Source organism: Eptesicus fuscus, chromosome 15 (genome assembly GCF_027574615.1).
Source record: "Eptesicus fuscus isolate TK198812 chromosome 15, DD_ASM_mEF_20220401, whole genome shotgun sequence".
Taxonomy (NCBI): Eukaryota; Metazoa; Chordata; class Mammalia; order Chiroptera; family Vespertilionidae; genus Eptesicus; species Eptesicus fuscus.
The window spans coordinates 35086665-35112880 of record NC_072487.1 but is presented as its reverse complement, the minus strand read 5'-3'; the positions used below and the strand labels follow the sequence as shown (position 1 = coordinate 35112880).

At 39.1% G+C, this 26216-nt stretch overlaps 1 protein-coding gene across 2 annotated transcripts in view; it reads right to left on the bottom strand.

Annotated features, from left to right (window-relative positions):
* PIP5K1B (phosphatidylinositol-4-phosphate 5-kinase type 1 beta) overlaps positions 1–26216 on the bottom strand; it is a 290127-nt gene that overhangs the window by 82626 nt on the left and 181285 nt on the right. For both annotated transcript variants that reach the window (XM_054727759.1, XM_054727760.1), the window contains exons 8-11: positions 9494–9705; positions 7578–7661; positions 7407–7455; positions 4281–4365 (exon numbers count right to left, since the gene is read on the bottom strand). In XM_054727759.1, the coding sequence (XP_054583734.1) occupies positions 4281–4365; positions 7407–7455; positions 7578–7661; positions 9494–9705 (430 nt within the window). The remainder of the gene's footprint in view (positions 1–4280; positions 4366–7406; positions 7456–7577; positions 7662–9493; positions 9706–26216) is intronic.

The window sequence follows — 26216 nt, the reverse complement described above, 5'->3', positions numbered from 1 at the left end:
ATAATTCCATTATAACAACATTAAAAATACTTAAGAATAAATTACACAACCTGCAAGACTTGTACTCTGAAAACTATAAAACATTATTGAAAGAAATCAATAGTCTTAAATAGAAAGAAAGGCTCTTCAAGGAGCCTTAATATTGTTAAGGTGGCAGTACACCTCAATTGATGTACAGATTCAACACAAAATCCTTATCAAAATACCAGCTGCCCTTTTTTTTGCAGATATTGACAAGCTGTTTCTAAAATTCATACAGAAATCCAAGGGACCCATAAGCCAAAACAGTTTTGAGGAAGAACTCAAGCTTTTGAAGGACTCAGACTTCTGATTTCAAAACTTACAACATTGAAGTAATCAAGACAGTATGGTATTGGTATAAGGATATGTAGGCATAGAGATCAACGAGACTTGAGAATCCAAAAATAAGTCCTCACATTTGTGGACAACTGATTTTCAATAAGGTAACAAAGATAATTCAATGGGGGAAATGTAATAGGTGCTTTTCAACAAATGGTGCTGGTACAACTGAATGTTCACATGCAAAAGAATGAAGTTGAACCTATCTCATACCACATACTAAAGATTAAATCAACATTTGTAAGTCATATATCTGATAACAGAAACTTGCTACATATAAAGAACTCTTACAATCAACAAAAAGCCAAATAACTAAAAATGGGCAAAGATGTTTTTTCTAGGTCCTTTCAATTCGGCCTTTTGTGGGCACTATATTATTTGTGTGGTCTATTTGTTTCTACATTATTTTAGGTGGCTTCTCAGTTTTTAAAATATGGAAAAATAATAACTTCCACAAAACATGAAACATGGAGAAAGCCACAAGGACAGAAATGTCTTAGAACTTTGACAACTATTCACCTGTTAGACAAGAGGTTTGTTGGAATAAACTCTGTAAACCTTAATTCAAAGCATTCAGAGCATCTGTCCCTTAGATTGGGGTTCTATTATTCATCACTACTAGAGGCCCAGTGTGTGAAATTTGTGCATGGGTAGGGTCCCTAGTGGCTGTTGGCCGGGGCCTCCCTTCCCTGGCTGTCAGCTGGGACCTCCCTTTGTTCCACACCGCCCCCTGGTGGTCAGCACATGTCATAGTGAGCAATCAAACTCCCAGTAGGTCGAACTCCCAAGGGGGCACATTGCATATTAGGCTTTTACATATATAGATAATAGTAAAAACCATTTACTGAGAAAAGAAATGGACAAAGGACTTGAATAGACATTTCTCCAAGGAAAATATAAATGGTCAATAGGCACATAAGATGTTCAACATCAGTAGTCATTAAAGAATTGCAAATCAAAACCACATTGAGATACCACTTTATATCCACTAGGATGTCTAAAATAAAAGACAGACAATAACATACATTTGGAAGATGTAGGTAAACTGGATCCCTCATATATTGCTGATGGGACTTCAAAATGATGTAGCTGCCTTGGAAAAGAGTTTGGCAGTTCCTCAAAATGTTAAATGGAGTTACCATCTGATATAGCAGTTTTACTCCTAGACTTATATCCAAGGGAAATGAAAACGTATGTCCACACAAAACCTTGTACATGAATGTTCATAACTGCATTATTTATAACAGCCAAAATAGGAACAATGCAAATATCCATCCTCTAATGAATGGATAAACAAAATGTAGTATAGCCATAAAATGGAATATTATTCAGCAATAAAAAAGAATAAAGCACAAGATGACTAAGTCTTGAAAACATTATGCTAAGTAAAAACAGCCAAACACAAAGGCCACATGCTATATGCTTCCATTTATATAAAATATTCAGAACAAGCAAATCCAGAAAGACAGAAAATAAATTAGTAGTTGCCGGGGGCTGGGAAGAAGAGGGATGGAGAGTAACTAATAATAGCTATGAGATTTCTTTTTGGGGGTAATGAAAATGTTCTAAAAATAAACAATGGTGATGGTTGCACGACTTTGTGAATATACTAAGGATTGCAGACTTGTACACTTTAAAAGGGTCAATTTCATGGTATGTGAATTATATCTCTGTAAAGATGTTATAAAAACAGACTAAAAATCAAAATGGGAAAAAAGTCAATAGATTTGACAACTTGAGAAGTAGAATACTTGTTACATTAAAACATGATAAACTACACAAACTGGGAAGATTTATAACACATGACATATTTCATGGACTTGGAGATGCTATGGGTTGTAGCATTAATTTATATACTACTAAGAAACAAACCTCCCAAGATGGAGGAAACTCATTAAAGCTGGGACACCAGGGGCCACATGGTCCATAAACCTACCAGGGCATGGGAAAGTCATGTTTTTCCAGCCTTGGCAAAGGGTAAAGGAAGGCAGAAAATCTTCCTTGAAGATGTGACCACTAGTTAGTAGTCAAACAGGCCTGCAGGCTGAATAAGTACTATCTTACAGTTCCTCTTAGGCAAACAAGCAAACAAAACAAAAACCTTAGAAAATTTAATTGGTCTCAATTTGAGACCAATTTTAAGATTCTACTGAGATAGTCAAGTGTGAGACAAAAGTTTTTCTTAAGACTAAAAAAGGTACAGAGACAGTAAAGCATCAAACAGACTGTCAAATTACAGGGGGAAAGTTAGGGAGAGGTGGGGGAGATAAGAGATCAATCAAAGGACTTGTATGCATGCATATAAGCATAACCAACGGATGCAAAACTCTGGGGGGTGAGGGCATATTTGGGAGTGGGGTGGGGGGTGGCAATGGTAAGATATGTACACATATAATACCTTAATAAAAAAAATTGGGGAAAAAAAGACTAAAAAAGGTTAAAAAAGTATTGATATCTTTAATATGTAAAATTCATATAAATTATTTGAAAAAATAAACATCTCATATAAATGAGCAAATATCACAAAGCTCAATTCTCAAGGGAAAGACAAATGGCTAATAAACATGACTAATGATTGAACTTCATCAGTACTTAAGAAACACAAAATAAAACAATCAGATAACATTTTTTACTTATCAGCATAGCATAATTTACAAAGAATAATTCTGGCTAAGGGCTAGAAGGGTTCAGACTGCTTTGGAAGTCTACAGTGATATAATCTATCTCTGCAGTTATGTGCATTTTAATCCCCTAAGCCTCCTCCTTGAAATATATCCTAAAAAAAATAAATAAATAAAATAAAAACCATAATATGCAAATTGATCATCACACCCTCACAAGATGGCTGCCTACGACCAGGCCGGCAGGGGGGTGAGGGACAACCAAATGACTGAACAAGCAGGCTGCATGGGGAGAACAGGCTGGCAGGTGGGCAGTTGGGGGTGACTAAGCCGGCAGGTAGGGGGGCAGTTAGGGGTGATCAGGTTGGCAGAGGGGGGTAGTTGGGGGCGAGCAGGACAGCAGAGGAGGCAGTAAGAGGCAACCAGGCTGGCGGGGGGGTGGGGCATTAGGGGTGACCAGGCTTGCAGGGGGGGGGCAGTTAGGGGTGACCAGGAAGGCAGGCAGGTGAGTGATTAGGAGCCAGAAGTCCAGGATTGATTGGGCCTAAATCAGCAGTTGGACATCCCCTGAGAGGTTCCGGATTGGAGAGGGTACAGGCTGGGCTGAGGGGACCACTCCCCGTGCACGAATTTTGTGCATTGGGCCTCTAGTAATATTATAATATTTGATCAATGTCATCCTAATAAATTTAATTTAAAAAATAATAACTGTGTCAGATGGTTACTAGACTTATGGTAATCACTTCATAAGATATAAAAATGGTGAATCCCAATGTTGTAGACTTGAAATTAATCTATTATATGTTAACTATAATTAAAATAGATTAAAAAAGCTTCTTTGTATAATTTCAGTCTTTAAATTTATTGAAATTGTTTTTTGACTATCCTGAAGAATATTTTATGAGAATATTCACTGTTAACATTTTTATATATTCCATTAGAATTTTGTTGTACATTTAGGTGGGCATAAATCTATAAGGACTAAGTGTACCTTTAATATACCATTTTTATTTGTTGCATATTATTCTATTACTTGATTATATCATAATATATTTAGTTAACCAACATATTATAGGGTAAACATTTAGGCAGTTTCCAAGCTTTTCCATTACAAAATAGGACTTTAATGATTATGACATCAATAAATATCTGACTGCGACACTTAATATAATTATTGATTACTGCTTCTGGAAAGTAAATTAACTCTTCCAATAAAAATCTTGCAAAGATACACATACTGAAGTCAGCATATAAGTGCTAAAAGTGAAAAAAAAAAAAAAAATTCATTAAGAATCTTACCTTGAATTTTCTTGAAAACTCGGGAATTCATAAACTTTAGAAATCTGTCTGCATAAAAGCTTGGTCTGTGAACGGAAACAGTGTCCTGAAAAGACAAATCAGGTAGCACAGTTTACCTCTCAGACAGTTCATTTCAAGCTCGAAGAAAGATCTATGCACTGGCTCTCTGTGGGCCAAGGCCCTTAACCAGAAGGTGTGGGTGCGGAGAGCCAGAAAGAGCAGTGCCTGGGTCCTGTGAGGCCCAGGAGTTGGGCTGTGGGAGGAGGCACAAGACTCAATCTGAGCAAAGATTCCAGATCCTCATGATGAAATAAAGTATTAAGAGGGGCAGGTGGGAGACAGCAAAAAGGCTCTGCTTTATAAACCCAAACTAATCCTTATTCCATTGTGTGCCCTGAGGGGCTTTTCAATTCTTTTCTACAGACAGGCAGCTAGTGCCTCAAGTCATCTGGGCGAAGGGGAACACTTAGAACAAAAACTGGGGAGGTAAACAAGCAAAACAACCCTAATACAAGAGTGATATCTAGGCAAAAAAAAAAAAAAAAAAGTGTGCTGGTTTCATCTCCCAGTAATAAGGTGCATTGACACTGGGAAGATGCCTGGAGACAAGGCTGACTGACAACTCCCATAGCACTGGATTATCTACTAATTAGGTAGAATTGAATTGCATTAAATTGTTGACTCAATTCTCTCATGCTTGGTAGGAGTCTTTAGGATGGAAGGGGCATTTTATTCCAAATCCAGGAAAGGAGATTGATGAAGGAAGTTAATTCTGTATGTTCATTCAGTAATCATCTATTTACTATCCAAGAGATATATTCTAGAAATAGTATATTTGCTTATTTAATGCTCCATTTTGATTCCGGGATTGTGTATTCTGCTAAGAAAACTTCTAAAAAATGTGTTTAGATTCAACCAAGTGTCTGCGGTGGATCTGGAAGAGAAAACACACTTTGGACCAAAGGTCCGGAGACCTGGTGCTGGTGTGAGTTCTAACTTCACAAGCTTTTGTGACCACGGGAAAAGAGTGTCTCAGTGTATCTGTTTCTTCATCTGTAGGACAGATGAAGGGTGTTAATATGAGGCATGAGGTAATTCTGTGACCAGCATGTTATGAAGGACATTGAATAGAACAGCCCTCTTTAGCCAAGTGACAACGGCCCTGTAGACTATCGGTGATGCTGTCAATGTGGGGGGAAGCATCCCACTGGTTGGACATGCTCTCCCCCCAGTATCCTGGCGGCTCCTGTCTGAAGTGGACACACATTCCCCACAAGTACAGTAACTGAGAAACATCTTAGGGAGCAAGGTGAGTTAAGACTCAGCCTTGCCTTCCAAGAGAAATTGGACTGTGGTGCTCTTTGGTATGAAGAAACATCTATACTAATAAAAGTGTAATATGCTAATTAGATCAGACATCCTTCCGGACAACCTTCCGGATGAAGCCGGGGCTGCGAGGGAAGCCCAGATCCCGGGTGCCTGCTGGCAGCCGGAGGGAAGCCCAGGTCCCGGGTGCCAGAGGAAAGCCAGTGCCAGCAGCCGGGGGAAGGAAGGCCTACTCTTGCACGAAATTCATGCATCAGGCCTCTAGTTGTTTAAGTAAGAGGCACGTTTGTTAATAGACATACATCTTAATTATTGCTTATAATTTCACAAACATGTAATCAACACAGAGAGTGTCTTAAAAAAATCAACACACACACACACACAAAAAGAAGATGCGTTTTAACTAGACAAAGGTAGGGGTCTCTTAGAAGCATCTGACCAAGAGAGGACCAGGCCATTCCGATCAGCAATCTTATCTGGTAACAGGAATTAACGTTGTCATGGAAAACAGAAGGGGGTGTGAGAGGGCGTGTTCTTTCTCTCCCTTCCATGCTCAAGGCATTATGGAGTCTCTACTTTTCTGAGCTGAAAGGGAAAAACTTAAAGAAGGAATCTTTTATCTGAATAATAAGCCTCACTTTAATTCTTAGAAACAGACTTGTGAACCTGTTGTTTACAAGTGCGTTCCCACTGACGTCATTCCACAGCCTGTGGACAAAATGCAGATTTCCCGCTGAAAGGTTATTACCAGTCTTCCTCAGAACAAAGAAAGTACGTGTGCTAGGAGAAGAACAGCATCTATAATTTATCCCTCTTCAAAGGAAAGCATCTGCTAACATCTTTTAAAATTTTGTGAGCAAATCTGGGACCCACGTATTCTTTGGAATTGTCACTTCAAGTTATTAACTGAGGGAGGCTGAGACCAGTGCATGTTCTGTTAGCGGCAGGAAGTTCAAGTCTAACATCAGATAGGAACACCCTGTGCGCAGGGGTGGGGGGTGGCAGGGAATAGGGAGGGAGGGAGGGGGAAAGAGGGAGAGAAGAAGGGAGGGAGGGAGGGAGAGGGAGAGGGGAACAGGGAGAGAGAGGTGGGGGAGAGAGAGAGAGAGAGAGAGGCAGAGAGGCTGCTTCTTGATAACTATATTCTTGTTCTACCAATTCTGGGTCCAAAAGACATTCTCTTCTCAGTGAGCTTTAGTCATGGATAAATCCATAACAATGGAAAAGCCTTTACTTCCCTGCCCTTATTATGTGTTAGGTACATTATTTATTAAATCCTCACATTTGTCCTATGAGGCAGGTACAAGGTACTATGACTTTGCCCTGGCAGAGCTAAGAAATCAGACTGAGAGAGGCCAAATAACAAGCAATGTGCTTGGATTACATGGCTAGTCAAGTGGTGAATGCAGGGTTCAAATCCAGGGCTGCCTACCATTAAGGTCAGGTTCAAAACTCTCTGTAGCTTGGTCTTGTGAGAACTTTCAACCGTCCTACTGGTCCTCCCAGTCCCTATGAGAAGTCTCCATTTACTCGTAATTTCTTCAGATTTCACACAGAAGCAAGATCATTTTGTTTTCCTGGCCTTTATGTAGCTACCAGACTGGATGGCCTCTATTTGAATAGCTGTTCCAAGTTATGTTGTCTTCGGTCTTAGATTTGAACAAGCTGAGCCTGATTCTGTGTTTGTAAAGACCCTTGTTTCCTCTCCAAGTCTAGTGACACAGCTTTCCAGACATACTCTGAAGTCTCCGAGAAATCAGAGGAATATACAGTTTAATAAGGAACACGATAGCCACTTACCCCATCATAAACAAGCGCTTTCCAGGAATGTTCTAACTTCTTCATTAGCCTAAGTGTAAACGGGCAGAAAAAGAAAATGAGAATGTAAAATCCCTCTCACTTGGTGAATCATCAGAATATTTTGTTGATTTACTTTTTTAAAATTATAAAAGACTCCCCCCAATTTCTTACCTATATGATTGCAGAATGTCAATAATGCCCATAAATAAAAGCAGTTTTTCTCCCCTATGGCTTTTAGCTGGAATCCCTCCCATTCTGTTGATAGAGCAAAAGAGAAAATATTTTGTAATATAAGAATAGGAAGTTAGAAGTCATTTCTAATAAGTAGGCTGTAAATAAAAATGGACACTCTTTGAGAATTCTGGACTCTCTCTCCCTTCATCGTTTTGTTCCTGGTCTCAGTTAAAGTTTTCCTTGGAATCCAGCATGATGTAGTTCCCCCAGATCAGAGTGACACCCAAGCTGTCAGCTCTGGAGAACTGGGTAGAAAGAGTACAATTCTAAAAGTATTCCTATTTTAAAGCCATGAGCAAGAATTTTAAAGTATTTTAAAATATTGCTTTTTGAAAATGCAACACTTTTATATGTTCACTATGAGATTTTAAAATAAAATATAGAAAAGCACAAAGAAAAAATGTATAAGGAATCCATTCCCAGGATGCAAAGATAACCTCTCTGAAATCAATAAAAATATATTAAAAATATGCTTTTATTTGTTTTAGAGGAAGAGGAAGGGAGGAGAGATAGAAACATCAATTGGCTGCCTCCTGCACATCCCCTACAGAGGATTGAGCCTGCAACCCGGGCATGTGCCCTGGCCGGGAATTGAGCTGGTGACCTCCTGGTACATGGGATGACCTTTAACCACAGAGCCACACCAGCTGGGCAAGTAATATATATATTCTAATGACTGTAATGTTTCACTATACTGATAGAAAATAAGTAACTTGTTTAATTGATTGTTTGACATTTAGATGGATTTGCAAGCAAGGATTTTTTTACAGTTTAATATGTATGAACTTCCTTTATGAAAGTGAAATATGCTTGTGGTTTAGTCATTGTTGAAGAATCTGAGAAGGAAGCCACTTACAGCCAAGGAAAATGATTTATTTCTTTCAGTCTCCTTGCTCAGCTGGTACACGCATGTGATACAGTCAGCCATTTCAATAATTTTCTTTGGTGGTAAGTGTTTCTGTTAGTCGGTATTCACTTTATACAATAAGCTAACTAATCCCAAAGTTACTATCACATCTGGCAGTGGTGACGGACCACATCTGCCAGGGGAGAGGTCTAGAACAACAGAATCCTCTTAGGCAGATCAGAAGCTCTTCATTGGGGACACAATTCCAATCATGTATTTGCTTAAATACATGTTTATTTAAATTCAAAGTAGGATGGGTGTTTGGAATATGTAGTAAATGGGGGTAAAACCATTTTCAGCCATCATTAAAAAATAGAGCCACTGCGGAGTGGGGGGAAACCAAGTGCGTGAAAGAACGATAACTCAAAGCATGGCTACCCATCCAGTCATCCACAGGAGAATAGAAATGAAGCCTGGCTTAGGCGGGTACTGGAAATATCAAGGGGAACATTTTGTAAAGAATATGACTGTCTAACCACTATGCTGTACACCTGACACTAATACATAATAAAACTGAATGTAAAAATTAATTTAAAAAAGGTGCAGAGTTTGAGAGGAGAGATACCCAGATATTTCTTCTCTGTTCCCTCCATGTTTCAGCCCAGGGTTCCAGCAGTGGCTGTGTCCCACAGCCACAGTTCACTCTGGCACCCATTCTCCAGGGACCCTGGGGCTCCTCCCGTTGTCCCCGTGCCTTGGAGTGGTACTAGTCTTTAAGCCCCGACTAGCTATTGCTGCTTCCCTTCACCCTACCCACACTTAAGTATCTTCATTGGAAACAAACCAACCAACAAACAAAGAACTGAAACCCGGCTTAGTTCATTTTAGCATCAAGTAGGAATCTATTCCCAAAGAGCCACCATGAAGGTAACATGATTGCATTTCATCACTCAACAATGTGGGCTGCCCCAACCAAGAGGGCTTGTGGGCGGGTGGCTGCACTTACGTGTCCGGGTTCTCTGCGATGATCCCGTCCCCAGATTTCCCTGGACCCTGGATGGATTCCATTGCTGTGGAGTAGAGAACCTTCTGCATCCCAGGCCGCTTCGCATCAGGCGCGTTTTGTGCCGTGTCCTCTTCTTTCTCTTTGAGGCAATGGTCTAAGATGTGGATTCCCAGCAAAAGGCTATAGTCCATGATCTTGAAGCTTTCCAGTACCTGGATAAGAAAAAGAACCAGGAGTCCGGTCAACTCCAATGGCTTGCAAGTCTCATCTACACAGAACCAGCGAGCTCTAGCTATACAGACACATAGCTCCTGCATCCCTCCCAGGCGGGTGGCTGATAGAGGAAAAATCTAAATAAAAATTATTAGGTCATGTGCAGTAAGGATTATCATAATGGCTCAAAGATAGTATTTCTATGCAAACCTAAAGTATGCACATCTTTTCCTAATGTTCCACGTTATGTTACTCTAATGGTATTTATTGAACACTTTCCCTGTGCCAGGCACTAAGTGGTTTACTTGGGTTCAATCCTCACAACTCTATTTCACACGTGAAAAAACAGGAGACACAGAGATAAAGTAATTTGTTCAATGCCACACAGCTCGTAAGTGGCATTGGCTGGACTGAAACCAAAAACCAATGGTCTCTACAACTTGTACCCTCCTCAGCATGAAGACTCAGCTGGAATATTTTTGTCTGGATTTTGCTCTCAACATCTTAATCTTGCGGGAGTTCGTTGGTCTTTTCAAAGATTGCCTTTCAAAGTTGCCATTTGGTTCCGTAGCAAGTCTTTTTAAAAATCATGATCTCAACAGAGAACATGACTTACTGCTTAATTATCCACTTGGCAAACAGTGGGGAAGAGAAGGAATTAAAAGTAGTTGGATGCAGCCAGAGAGATAGTGATGTTCTGACAGGAAAGTGATGGGAAACAAGGTCAAGATAAGAGGAAGTCAACATGGCTTTCAAGTGTAGGTGAGGCTTTGACCCTTCTTCAATGATGCAGATTGTTGAAGAGGAGCACCTGAAAATGGGGTATTTTCCTCTCGGATAAAATTATTTTTCTAGTAGTTTCTATATGATTCTCCTCCACAACAGATTTTTGTTGTTGTTAATGCTCACCCGAGGATATTTTTTTCCATTGATTTTTAGAGAGAATGGAAAGGGGAAAGGGGAGAGAGAGAAACATCTATGTAAGAGAGATACATCAATTGGTTGCCTCCCACACATGCCCCAACCGGGCTGGGAATGAACTGGCATTCCAGGTACACGCTCTTGACCCGGAATTGGACCCAAGACCCTATGGTACTAAGACGGGCACTCTAACCACTGAGCACCACCAGCCAGAGAACAATAGATTTCTTAACGCCTGGCATTTCACACACAAAGCTGCTCAAAACAGCCCGAAAGCAAGACAATCCTGAATGGCGGCACAGGTGACTCTGAACATACCTGGTCATTTGTCACCTAGTTAGGAAATGCCTTTGAGGCGCAGAGTCTATAGGCACTTGTTTACCCAGCAGTTGAATATCCAGAATTTCCTAGCTTCTCATTTTCCCTCAGCCCAACTGCTTTTTGATCAGCCATTTATGACACTATAAAGAGGGGTCAGGCCTGAGCATTTGCATACCTGTGGCTGCCACTTCATGGACCCTTTGTGAGCAGGCTCTGTGAACAAACCACATGTGGCCTCGGAAACATGGGTTGTCTCTGGGCCATACATCTTCGCTGTCAGTGAGGAAAATGGAAAGTGGGCTGCAAAGGGGTATCACCTACTCCCTAGGGTTCACCCTTCATCTCTTGGATGCTAAGTTGGGAACTTTCAGAAAGGAGGCAGGCAAGAGCTGAGAGGAGAATCTTAAACTTACGAGATTTAGGCCGTGAAACATTCTAACCCAAGAGTCAAGAGAGTGGCCCGATAGTAATGTGGACCCAGCTTCCCTAACCTGAGGAGGAGTGCTCCAAATTGGAAGGGGAAGAAAGGATGGAAGGAACAGCTTTCCCCATAGACTCAACACTATGGCATCAGACCCCCTGATTGGTTTGAGTGCCTCACCCCTCCACAGAGTAGCACAGAGCCAAGGAAGAAGACAGGGCAGCTCTGCATCAGGGTTGCCAAGAACCCAGATTCTGAAAAGAAAACACAAACAGAGACTGGATGCTTACTTCAGACAGAAACAAGTGCAAAGGGATCTTAGGCCTTTTATTAGCCATACTGAATGGACAGCTTGGGGACTGTGTCCACTCAAGAGCTCCATAGACCTGCACAGGGATCACCACCTGCAGATGCCAATTTTCATATCACATTATCAGTGCTAGTGGTCCCTTCTTACACTGCTGGATAAGGACATGCAGGATAAAGAGCATGGACTCTGTGACCTTCGGCAGGTCATAGCAACTCCCTGTGTCTCGGTTTCTTCCCCAGTAAATGGTGACAATGCTATTACCTACTGCATGGGGTGCTTGTGAAAATTAAATATGGCAATGCAGGTCAAGTGCCTAGAAAAATTCCTGGCACAAAGAAAGAGCTAATTAACTGCTAGCTATTATCATCATAATTATAGGTCATGGTGACTCATTGCTCACGCTAGTGTGAGAGATTATAGATATTAGGTTGAAATAAACACCCCTGGAGTTATATTTCTGAAATAAAAAACTCCTAAAAATCCAACAAAGACATGACTATTTCTAGCTGCTTACCAATACCCTTTTGGTGAATCCTGATTCCTTTAAAAGCTTTGGGTTGGTGGGTACCCAATAGTATAACTTGGATATTCAATGGGAAAAGGTCAGCTGACAACCCAGCAATTTGGTGAAGAGGCTATGAAATGATGGCCTCGTGACCTAAGGGAACAGTCTCCATTTTAATGGGCAAAAACCATAGCCTTATGCCCTGACAGCCCAAACTACCGCTTGATAAGGATTCCCTCAAAGTGGTGAAATGGCTTCAAAAGCAAATGCTAATCAGAACTAGTGACTATGTGGCGAGTTCCTAACAGGCCTGGGCGCGTACAGTGGAGTGGTACAGATCGAAAGGCACTCCTGATACCATCACACTTATTTCATTTTCTTCTGCAAGCTATCCACACATTAATTCTGCTTGTCTCTTTAGAAAATAATTTTTCTTATATTTTTAATGCATTGTCCAACCTGAACTGCCTTGTTTGTACTTGAAGTCTCTTTTCCTGCCCAAGGACAGGCCAAAGAGAACATGTGCATTTTATAAGTGGTACACAATTAGGCTGTGGTCCAATTTCAGCTACTGATGCTATCCCAATGCTTTAAGTGGCCGAATGTTTATCCTGGTTTATTTTTTTTTTAAAAATAAACTTCAAGAGTTTATTTTTGTGTATGGTGTAATTTGGTGGTCTAGTTTAATTTTTTTGCACGTATCTGTCCAATTTTCCCAACACCATTTATTGAAGAGACTGTCTTGACTCCGTTGTATGCTCTTGCTTCCTTTGTCAAATATTAATTGAGCATCATGGCTTGGGTCAATTTCTCTGTTCTGTTGCATTGGTTCATTTGTCTGTTCTTGTGCCAGTACCACGCAGTTTTGAGATAAGGACATGCAGGATAAAGAGCATGGACTCTGTGACCTTCGGCAGTTCATAGCACCTCCCTGTGTCTTGGTGTCTTCCCCTGTAAATGGTAACAAGTGGCTTTGTAATATAGCTTGATATCTGGTATTTTGATTTTCTCCTATTTTGTTCTTTCTCAGGATTGCTGCAGCCTTTTTAAATTCCATATTAATTTTTGGAGAGTTTGTTCTAGGTCTGTGAAATATGCAGTTGGTATTTTAATGGTGATTGCATTGAATCTATAGATTACTTTGGGTAGTATGGACATTTTAATGATGTTGATTCTACCAATCCATGAACATGGTATATGCTTCCACTTGTTTATATCTTCCTCTATCTCTTTTTTCAATGTCCTATAGTTTTCTGAGTACAGGTCTTTTACCTCCTTAGTTAAGTTTATTCCTAGGTACTTTAATTTTTTTGTTGCAATGGTAAATGGAATTTTTTCGTTTCTCTTTCTGTGAGTTCATTATTGGTGTATAAAAATGCCAAGATTTCTGGGTGTTAATTTTGTATGCTGCTATATTGCCAAATTCATTTATTAAATCTAGTAGTTTTTTTATGGAGTCTTTAGGGTTTTGTAGGTACAATATCATGTCATCTGCAAATAAGGAGAGTTTTACTTCTTCTTTTCCAATTTGATACCTTTATTTCTTTTCTTGTCTGATTGCAATGGCTAGCACTTCTAATACTATTTCAAACAGGAGGGGCGAAAGTGGGCATCCCTGTCTTGTTCCCATTCTTAGGGGAAATGGTTTTAGTATTTGCCAATTGAGTATGATGTTGGCTATAGGTTGTCAAATAAGGCTTTTATTATGTTAAGGTATGATCCCTTTATTCCCACTTTACTGAGAGTTTTTATAAAAAAAGGGTGTTGAATTTTGTCAAATGCTTTTTCTGCATTAATTGATATGATCCTGAGAGATTAAGAAAAAGCAACAAATAAATTTGTAAAAGAGATTCATTTTCTCTCTACTCTTAAATTGGATTGTCAGCATCCTTGAACAGTGCCAAATTGTCTTTAGGATTTCAGGCTCCTACTTTCAGAGTGAAAAACCTTAAAAATGATCAATTCCAATCCCATTGTATGGAAAGGACATGATAGTTAGAATTTGGTGAGGCAAAGTCACCATCCCTAAAAAAAAGTTAAAGAAAAAGGTAACTGTACATATATTTTAAATCAGATTTTAAAACTTCTGTAATGAAAAATTCTGGGAACAGATTTTAGGGATGAGCATTGCAGATCTGCATCAATTAGGAACGAAGTAGTTCTGTTATTCATATCCTTCCAGTTCCATATTAAAGGAATTTAATTAAAGGAATCCATAAATCTTCCAAAATCTCAACATTGTGAGCTTTGAGAGTATGCAACTTTCTGCAACGTGACAGCCACCAATCAATCAGTCTAGTCTGTCACTCAGGCACACACGTTTTTTTTTTCCAGAATGTCTGCCTGTCCGTGCATTTGTTATGCAAAACACAGGTTGCAATGCAAATACAGGTGCTTTTCCATCTAGCCTGGGCAAGACCCTATTTCCTCAGCTGTAAAAATATGAAAGCAGAAAGGGTTTATAGACGTATGCAAAGCTGAAAGCAAGCTGGATACCATAATGCTTTTTATTGTCAAAGCCAGATTTTTGTCTCTCTCTCAAGGATTCTTTTAAGTCAATAATAACCCTGGAATGTAGTAAAAAGAAAAGTTAATGATGTCAAAGCAGCTGGTATAATACCCTGAAGCTGTGATCAAAGAAATCTGTTCCTGAAATAAAAGCATATTCTCCAAGCTCTCAGGGCCAGTGATGCATCAGGAATGCTCTAGTCTCATGCAGTTTCTGTAAATTTGGAGACTTAATGTAGATGTTCTAATGCAGAATAATAGACACTGCTGTCCTCTCTTCATGGCTGAAGGTCATAAAGAGCAGCTGGTCCTTCTTTTCTGCCTTCTCTGCCATACTCCTTCACGCGGGCACTGTTACTTGTCCTGCTGCTAGAAGGAGCTGGAATGGCCGCATGGTGGTGAAGACTCTGTGCTCTGGGGCTAGTTGGCTGGGTTTGACTCATCTCCCCCACTTTGTCCTTGAGCAAAGTATATAACCTCTTTGGGTCTCGGTACTCATCTGGGCAACAGAGAGAATAGGGATACCTATCTCACAGAGTTAGTGTGAAGACTGAATGAATCCACATCAAGTCTTAGGATAGTCACTGGCATAGAGAAAGCACCCAATAAATGTTAGTTGTTCTTCTTGTCCTGCTCCTCCTGCCCCTGCAGAATCAACCATGGCTGACACTCCTCCTAGAATCTCCACTCAACCTCAGCTGTGTCTTGCTTTCCTTGGTTCTTTGCCTACTTGTCTTTCCCACTCTTTCCTTCTGTGGCCTCAGGAAGGTTCACCAGAGTTCTCTCTTCAACTCTTTTCTTTCTCTGATGTTCAGTACTGATATTCACTTACTCTTTTGTTGGAAAAAAAATTGAGTGTCTTGTCTGTGCCCAGCACCATGGAAGTTGCTGGATCTTAGGGGTAAGCAAAACAGATAACTATACCATCCTCAAAATTACACAAGCCTGAGTTACATATTGGAATAAGGCCTGGGAGGAAAAAAATCATAGGCTCCTGCTTTTGACTGGGGACTATTTCAATAGTGCAGGTGAGAGGATAGGACACTTGAATGAGGGGGTAGCAGGAAGTTCAATGGAGAAGTGGATAGATTTGAGAGTATTTAGAGGGATATTCCAACTATCATATCTCTATAGACAATTCCTAAAATGTCATATTTATTATGAACTCACTCCTAAGCTCTAGTCCTATATATTTCTTTTAAAAATATATATTTATTGATTTCAGAGAGGAAGGGAGATGGAGAGAGAGATAGAAACATCAATGATGAGAGAGAATCATTGATCAACTGCTTCCTGCACGCTCCCACACTGGGGATCGAGCCTTCAACAGGGCATGTGCTCTGACTGGGAATAGAACCACAGCCTCCTGGTTCATAGGTCGACACTCAACCACTGAGCAACACTGGCCAGGCCCAGCCCTATATATTTCTGATGGCCTCTGGACATTTCTAAACTTCCGTACACTGTCTTGCTGCAACCCTACACTCTTATTTTCCCCAAAGCAGTTCTTTTTCTTCACTTCTCTCTTTTATTTGAAACCATTCTAATGTGGATTTGACTCCACGTCTCCTTTTCCTTTCATTAAATTGCCCAATCCTTCAGCTTCTATCATTAAAATGTTCCTCTTCATTAATGATTCAACTCCCTATTTTCCCCTTTCTGATCCATTCCTGACACCCTGGCTTGACCAGGTCCCATCACACCCCTACTCAAAGCTTTTACTCTCTCCTCACTGCTTGGTGCCAATGCCTCAACTTGACACTGAAGGTCCTCTCTCCTATGGCTCCAGACAACTCTGTTTATTTAATACCTGCCTAGAGTCATTTTACAGGCGAGTCAAACTGGAATCCCTTAATTACCCCTAAATGTGCCCTGAAGATGGAAGCCCTGATGTTTTTGCTCATGCTGTTTCTTCTGGAAGATTGTTACTATATTTAAAAATTTTACTGGGTCTTCAAAGCCTATCTTAACACTTAACTCTATGAAAATTAGACTCATGATCTCAACAAAATGTTGGGAACATGTCTTCCCTCTGAAAACCCAAGCACATTATCATGCTCCTCTATGGAATACAATTTGACCTCAGGTTGTAACTGTATTTTTCCAATCATGCACACAAGAGTGCTCCTCTCACCAAAGGTTGTTTTACTTTGTGCTCCTTGCTGTGCACTGAGAACATAGCAGAAACGTGTATCTGTTATGTTGCTTTTCATGTGAACAAGTAAATACCAAAGTATTCAGCAGCAAGAATGTATAGCACTGCATCTATGTCTTAAATATGAGGATCTGATCTCCTGCTTCATGATGATGTGATTACTGTGATTATGTGCTCTATATTGTTAGAAAAATAAAGCTAATTGTCTACAGTGTTTTTAAACCTACCCATACCAGAGAATATTTATACACACTGTGTCAAGGGCAAAAATCAAGCTATGATTTACAGAGGCTCTTTTGATTTACTGTTTTATAGGCACACTAAATGGAAGATAAAAGGCAAGCTTGTTTTGCTACAAACGAGGCTGAGCTCAGAGTCTGTAAAAATATCGCTTTCTTTTTAGGAAGCCTTTGCAAGGAGTGTGCGTCACAGGCTGGGTCAACTGCAAAGACCTTTAACCATCTAAGAGGTTAGAGGGTGCTTGGTGCTGGCCCTAAGGAGGCTCTGTTCTGAAACACATCTCAGGGCCTCCTTGGTTTTCCATTTCTTGGCCTTTTCCAATATGTAAGGAATGCAAAGTTAAGTTGGCATAAAACTGAGAAAAGATAATCATCAAATAAATCTATAAGAACTTCAAAAAACAGCCACATTTAAAAATTGGTACCCAGCACCAAAAGATATTCAGTGACAAAGACAATGCAACTCAAGTAATCTGTAAGTGATGCTTTGTGTAAGATGGAGAAGGATGGTGATACTAGGACAGAAAGAGATGCTTTATTAATTGGATTGCAGGCAAGCAAGGTTTCTGTCAAAGGCATGCAGTAACTTTCCATATCACAGCGGTTCTTAAGGAAACTAATTCATTCAATAAATATTGCATTGAGTACCTACTAGGTGCCAGGCACTCTCTTGCTTAGAAATCATTTGAGCATTCTAGCTAATGTATGATAAAATGAAAATTTCACCGTTTTACAACCCTAATGAATTAATGAATCTAAAATCAGAGAAAGAAAGGCATTCTGACATTATGTGCCTCCTGACGGGAAGAGACAAGACCAAATAAAAGTCGTCAAACCTAAATTTGATCAATCATCTAGCTCCAACAACCATTCTACAGGAAGAACAGGAGAGAGGACCATGTTAAAAGAAACCATGGGGAGGTAATTAGCAAAATACAGACGATGGGATAAACAAACCAATTTCTTCAACACATACTCTCACAATGAAAAAATAAGTTATTGGGGGATTAGGAGGGGCTTAACAAGTAGGCCCTATTTAAATCCTGACCCAAAGGAAAAAAGTCATTTCTCAAAGAATTGGAAATTTGAACAATGACTATGTATATGATAATTAGTAAGAATTAGTAATTTTGTAAAGGTATAATGAGATTGTGGTTATTTTTTTAAGGAATCCTTATTTTCTAGGAATTCTTACTAAAAAAACATATGGGTAAAATGATGTGATACCTGGGATTGCTTCAAATCCTATGCGGAGGAGGACAGTGGGATAAAACAAGATTGGCCATGAGTTGAAAATTGTTGAAGCTGGATACAGTGCACATGGGGGTTCATGGTAATATTCTGTCCACTTTTGTATATATTTGATCTTTTCAAAAATAAAATTGAATACACTGCTTTGAAATGCTTAAATAAAATGCATTTATACTTGTATACCAATTTACTGTTAACTTACCACTGTCTCTTCTGCTGATGGGGTAGAGATGATACAGATAAAAATAAAAATAATTTGGGATCTTAGCTGAAGTGGTTAAAGCAGAAAACTTGCTCTGTTCTATACTGATCTCACCTGATCATTCTCCAATAGAAGCTCTAAAGAATTAACAAGTTAACAAGTGTGGAGCTGACAGGAGGATGTATCAAGGGCCCTGAGTATTTTTCCAATTGGCCTACAGTCCAGTCCCTGAATCAAGAATGAGTGACTGGCAAAACATATGTGTTAATTCAACAACAGAAGACAATTCAAAATAGCATCCTCAAGAATTTATGCAAATAGACAGCCCTGGACACACTGGTTCAGGGAGACATGAATCCAAGGACCTGCCATTCCTCCCAAAGTAGGCCCTCTCGGAGAAGGACTCTAGAATTCCTTGCGTGGGAAGTTGAGTTAATGCTGAATGCTGCTTTTAAAACTCAATTTCCTCAAGAAAGTTCAGAGTGTTCTTTGCTAATATAATGAAGAGAAAAAAACAGGCTGTGACAAGCCATACAATTTCAGCTGGTAAAGCAGACTGAAATAAATATTCAATCCTTAGCTTAGTTATGGCAATATTGTGTTTTTCACTGTGTCTAATGTAGTGATTTTTGAATTTTGGGCTGTGCTGGATTGATCTGTACCAACAATTGTTTTGCTCATTTAAAAAGCTTGAAGTAATAGAGGTATACCTTATAGGTATTAGAAATAGCCATATATGATTTCAAAAGATTATATATGAGCATATATATATATAATCAGCTTCTATATTAGATGAGTTTTGGATTTTTCTCTATAGACATTTTGTTTCTAAAGTTGTCTTAATAAATTATTTTGTAAACACATTTAAAAGTAATATTTTATATTAAAATTGCCAAGATTTTCCCATTACATGATATATCTTCTAGTTGGCTTCATCATGAATGATTTGTGGCTTAATAGCTGAGAGTATATGGGCTGGCCAGCTGCCCAGTGAGACTCAGAGGCCACACTTAGTTCAAGTTTCCACATCTCCTTTCAACGTATGAGATGAAATTCCTGAATCCTCATCACTGTCCTTTACAGTCCACCCCCTCAGAAGAACTGCCTCTCTGGGTAAATATCCCTCCTCCCCTCTCCACTTTGCCCTAATGGACAAAGAAAAAGAAGAGAGTGGGAGAATCTGTCCATGATAAATAAAACTTTGATGGTTTGAACTTAGACTTTAAACTCTAAGCTTCTTAAAGGCAAGGACCATATCCTATTCATTTTTTGTACCTGCCATGGACTTAGCATAGAGCCTTATGCACAGGAAGAACTGAAAACTATTTGTTGAATGACAGAATTAATTCAGTAGGCAGTTAAGGCAGGATTTGTCAAATAAGATTCCTGTGGTGGTTTGAAGCCAGAGAAGTCCAGCCAATCCATGCTCTGAGGTCATTAAAGGTTCCCCAGGGCAGGACGAATCTTAGGTCAGGGAAAGTCACCACTGTTGTTGAACAACTTACAATTTAAGAAGAACAGCAAGTATCTGTCTGTAGTGGGAGTTTTAAGCAGTGATGGAAAACCTGGGTTGTGCAAGGTATCACTAGAAATGAATTCTTTGGGGTCTTGAGGTATTATAATTTACTTTTAAAATAGTAACATATATTTGGTCAAAATTAAAGGAAGTATAAGAGGTTGGCTCAATGCCACATCCCACACAGCACGAGGGTGATGGTTTTAGGTGGAAATAAAGTATCGTAAGTGGAGGGGTAGTGTTCTTGTCTCTGGTGTTATCAACATGTGATCGAGATCCTACATTTCCAATGGTGTTTTCCTAAAAATATGGAGCAATAAAACAGGGATAATTTACACAAGCCCCGAGAGGGAGTTCAACTTTGAATAAGGACACTATACAGTAAGAGGTAACTGTTTACATCAGAAAATACTGAAATACTATGACTAGTAAGTTTAAGTTTGGGGAAGTAGATTTTAGTGAGCAAGATTAGTGAAAAAATTTTAAAAATCTATTTTCTCTGCATATCTGAGGGCAGAGGAGGTAAATATGCAACCTGGAATCACTGATTTCTCTGTTCTTTGAAAATAAGGTGGCTGACATTTCCCCGCTCAAATTGCTAATAATCTAGAAAAAAGTTGGGTAGCTCTTTCTGAAAGGGCAGTATCACAGGATGGCGAACCTCCACCCCCAAAGAATGTCCATCGTGAACTCAGATTTCCACGTGCTGGGGAAAAGGAAGAAAATGTTGAATTGGAATCTAGAAGAGTTTGTCTTTGGAACAGCTGGGGCTGGCTGCATGTGGGCGAGGCTTACAAATGAGTTCTTCCTGGAGAAATGAAGTTAATGAGATGCGGACTCCAGCCAGGCTCACATGGAAGCTGGATGAGGATACATAAACATCCCTGATAGCTATGGAGGACTGATATATCCAGTGGACTATGTATCTTTTAAAATTATGTTTTTTTTTCTGAAGTATACATATAGAAAAGTACACAGATGTGTTTTTTTCTAATGAAAAGTCAAAATTTAATGTGGAAATTCATTAATAACAGATTGTCATTTCACTCTTATAGGGAGGCACAAATTCTCTCACGGAGATTTTCCATCTCACTGTATAGAAGTGCAAAATTTCTAAGGGCAAAGGTGGGAAGAGTTATACTTGCTGGATCAAAATGCCAACCTTAGAAATGTCTTAGAAGGAAGAACATTGGTAACACCAAAGGGACATTCCCTTGCAGAGGCAGGGCGTATATACAATTGTTGAGTGGTACTGACCGGGATGAAGAGTCATACACATGAGTCAAAGCCTTTCAAAAGCCAGCATGTGCTGATATTTTTGGAAAGAACTAGAACCAGTGTGTGGCCAAGGAATTACCTTGCCTTTCACAAGGAAGTCGAGCAGGCGCCATTCCTACAACACCATGGATACTCAGTAAATGTGCACTGGATGTTGAATGAATAAAATAAAGCCCTATAAAAACCAAACCCATTTTCCCCTTTAAAAGCGTCTCCAGTTGCCTAAATTAAAGATAAGATTGCACTGAAAAGGTGCACAACAAACCGAGTAACATACCACAAGACATATTTCTGAATCATTTTCTAAACTTTGTAACATTTTCCCAGACCCCAGAAACTCTCACGTACTCCTAAAGTCCTATAACTCAGTCCCTCACCAGATTCCAGAAGTTTCTCCTAATCTGTGGAGCCTCCACTGTATTTTATAAGTTGCCAGCTTTTGCCACTCTGTCCCCTTTGGCTGGAGTAATTATAACCCTGCTCTATTTCACATGGTCATCTGAGTGACTGACTGACACTGGCCACTGGATCCACACTGGCCAACCTAAGAAGCTTTCCAGACACATCTTCAAAGCCAGGTTGCTGCCATCACACCCCAACGGCCACTTCACCTTCCTGCTATCGCTCTCATCTCTGCTTTCCCAGGATTCCCAATAGGGAAGAGGATATGACCCATGGGGACATTTCCTTACCTTTGCCACCTCCCCTCAGATACTTTGTGAGTCCTCCCATTTGACCTACATTGACCTGACCTCCAGACTTAGGGTCATCTCCAAAATGAAAGACATAGTTTCTTTTAACACTAAGGCAGGAAACCCTGATATACTAGCTATAGCATCACTTCTATTTCATAAGCCAAAAGACTTTAGCTAACATTTCTATTTCCACATCATAAGTTATTTAAAATGAACGCTAGCTAGACACACTACCTCAGGAAATACACTGAGTTCTCTAATCTCTAGGTACTATTTCTTTTAGGAAGAAAAAACAACAAGTTTGCTTCTTAGGGTTGAGGAAGATATTTTCAGTCTCCCATTTCCATTCTTTCGTTGGATTTGTTGTAATGCTCCATATGGTTTGAAGTGAGGGTTTAAAAAACAACCAGTGGCTTGATAACCCTCCAGTTTCTGTAGTTAATGAGAATTCTCAAGAGCCACTCCCACAGCATTCAACAGCACACCTCTAGCCCCTGGTCTCCCTCGCCATGAGATAGAAAAAACAAGATTTAAAAACAATAAACTGCACTGTAACCATCACATTCCTCAGAAAGAAGTTTTGCTTTCAGGTTGATAGGATTTCATGTGCACACATGTTGGTAACAGTTGGCAAGTGTCAATGTGCTTGATTATGTTTTTCATTAAACGTTTAAAATTAAATGTTTGGATCACTAACTTTACTTTGTGTTCCTCAGTTACTTGGCACCTTGTTCCTCTCTCCTGCCTTCCCTGAAGTAGGTTGCAAGATTTCATTAACTCATTGCCCTATGGATGAACTGAGCCTTGGAAATGTGTTCTTACATGAAATTGTGTATTAAATATTGTATTTTGCACATGTAGTTTATGATGTATTTTAAATGCTAAGCTATCTTGGTATCTATAAGTTATATCTAAGAAGGAACCCTCCCTCCACCAAAAACGGGAACAGCTCATTTTGAAATACTGAGAATTACTAGTTGGGCTCAAATTGAGGTATCTCTTACTGAGTAGAAAGATGACATCACATAGACGAGTATTTTGATTTTTGTAGCTACTCTGAAAGTCACTGGTCCTCATCATCTTGTCCCTTCTGTTAATGCCAGCCGAGGCCCCTTTCCATCACCTCCCGTGTGAGAGCTGAACTGCAGCAGCTGGCAAAAAGCCTGGACAAACATCAGCCCCTTGCCAGGACTGATGAGCGGCTGTGTTGTACAGACAGCCTTAAATGGGGACACCAGTCACCACCTAAATAAATAACTGAGTAGATGAAGAGGTCAACACAGTTGCAATTGACTAATTTACTGGCCATTAACAGACACTCGCCAAATGAGCAATATGAATTTACTTCAACTGATTATCCACAAATTCACAACATTGATACGATGATTTACTCTGGTTCTACTTCAAAACAAACCGTGAGTAGGGTATTACCAAAGTCTGCTCTTATGCTTGTCAATTAGGTAAGATTCACATGAAAAAAATGTTTGCTATTGTTATCTCTCGTGCTTCATCAAAAGACTAACCCCGAGACAAACTGCTATCCTATTAAATGATATGAAGGGTAGGAAAATAAAGTCCCACAGTTCCTAGTCTCCCAGAGAACAGATTTTAATAGGCAAACAATAAACATACACCCAAGTAATTACAATATAATGTAGAAATATCAATGGCCATAAAATAGGGTTAGATGAAGTGCTATGAGCCTTTAAAGTCTCATAAAAATTCTTATCATTAGAAACACACGGTGAAGTCCAATACCTTAGGCCTCTCCTCCTTAGGAATCCCTAGCAATTGCATTAAATCCCATAAACTTATGACCAGCCATTTGACTTAAGTGTAAGTTTTTCTGTTCCATTGTCACCACTCTTCCTATATCCCCAAACTGCTTCTTTTACTGGGTTTACCTTTGGCTTTGCTAGAGTATATACTCAAGTAATTTTTAAACAAGAGACTTAAATATAGCCCTATTAGAATGGCTAAAATAAAAATTGTAGTAACAGCAGCAAATGCTGGTGAGGATGAAAGAACCTAGATCATTCGTACATAGCTGGTGGGAATGTCAGATGCTACAGCCACTCTGGAAAAGAGTATGACAGTTTCTTACAAACCCAAACATGTGCTTACCATATGACACAGCAATTGCATTCAGCATTTATACCAAAGAAATGAACACGTACGCTTATGCAAAAACCTGTATGCAAATGTTCACAGCAGTTTTATTTGTAACAGTAAAAAAACTAGAGAAAACCCACATGTTCTTCAGGGAGTTAACGATTGAACTGTGGTATACCCATACCATGAAACATCACTCAGCAATAAAAAAGGGCAATCTATTGGTACACACAATAACTTGGTGGATCTCAAGGGTAGTGTGCTGAGTGAAAAAAGCCAATCTCAGAGGTTACACATGATTCCAGTTACATGGCATTCTTGAAATGACAAGATTATGAGATGGAAAATAGAATGGTAGTTATAGAAAGGATTGGAGAGAGCTGTGGCTGTACATAAAAGGGTAGCATGATAGATTTTGGTGAAGGAACTGTCTCAGTTGACTATGGTAGTTACATAAATCTACATATGTATAAAATTAAAACTATATACATACATACCCCCCATCACACACACACACAGACACACACAAACGAGTGCATGTGAAGCCGGTGAAATCTGAAAAAGTTCAGTGGATTGTACCAATGCCAATTTCCTGGTTGTGATAGTGCCCGAAGGTCATACAAGATGTTATCCATGGGGCAACTAGGTGAAGGACATATGAGAGCTCTCTGTATTTTTTCCTCCAACTGCATGTGAATCTACAATTATTTAAAAATAATTTTTTTATAAAAGATAATTTACAGGTAGAAAAAATTTTAAAGTCCTCGCATACATGACAATGTCTTCATTTCTATTCTCACAAGGAAATCTGGCTTGGTTAGGCCTGGACACCTATGTCCAAAATCATTTTCTCTCAGACTAGAGCAGGAAAGGCATGGATCCACAGTTTCCCAAGAAATTCTGATTTATGATTTTTTTCCAGCTCAAACTATCTTTGCTTCTATGAGTTGGTTTTACTTATTTGCTCATAACTTTAATATTGCCTTATGTTCCTATTGCAACGACATCAAAATAACTACTATTATAGATAGCAAAATTCATAAAACAAGTAGAAACAGATCATGGGATTATAGTGTTTCTAGAACATATTTGAAAATCAGTGAATGTATCTATGCCTTTTTAAAATTTATCTTTATTGTTGAGAATATTACAGATGTTCTCTATACCTCCCCATTGTCCCTACATGTAAAGTCAATGATACATCTCTCCCCTTCTCATGTTTAGCTGAAGACTAAAAACATCCAATTTCTTACTGATAAAGGCAAGAGCTTAAATGTAAGCACTGACATAGTAAGAGAGATGTCTTTTAGGTCTGAAGCACTTTTTCCTCTTTAACGATCACTGAGAAAGCAACCAATATTAAAAAAAAAAAAAAGACAGAGAGAAGTGTGTGTCTAAACTAAATGCAAAAAAAATTAATGCTAAACAAAATTATAGCTGAGGGATAAGCCCTAGCCATAATGCTAAATTAAATATTATAGAAAATAACCCACATTGCAACCCATACAAACATGCCCATAGCTGAGAAGAATCTGAATTACAAATTAGAGCTTGCCATACTTAGAAAGATCCCAGTTTGCACATCAGAAAGTCTCATTATTTTTAAGATTGGTTTCATTAAATACTGAGAACCTATTAATATTTATGGTGACAGACATTTGTGTGAAAAAACTGGTTCAACACTATTTAAAAATTAATAACTTTACTGCTCAACAAAAATGATAATAAATGTAAAATAAGTCATTTAGGTCATTAATTATCAAGACTATGCCTGACAGACTCCCACTTGAAGGAATAAGAAAGATTTGGATTATAAATGCAAGTTCTTGCTAATATTCTTTGTCAACGTTATTTCCCCAGAATTGTCAATAAATATTTCAGGATGTAACTAACAATTTATCAAATCAATTAAATGAGACTCTTGAGATTTTCATAAATAAGTTACATCAGAGAAGAAATAATTATAGAAAATTAAAATGACTATGAAAATAGTTTCTAGTTGTTTTTCTAAAAGTAATACATACATTTCCAAATAAGAGTTTTTAAAAATCACAATCTTGTAATATACATTGCATG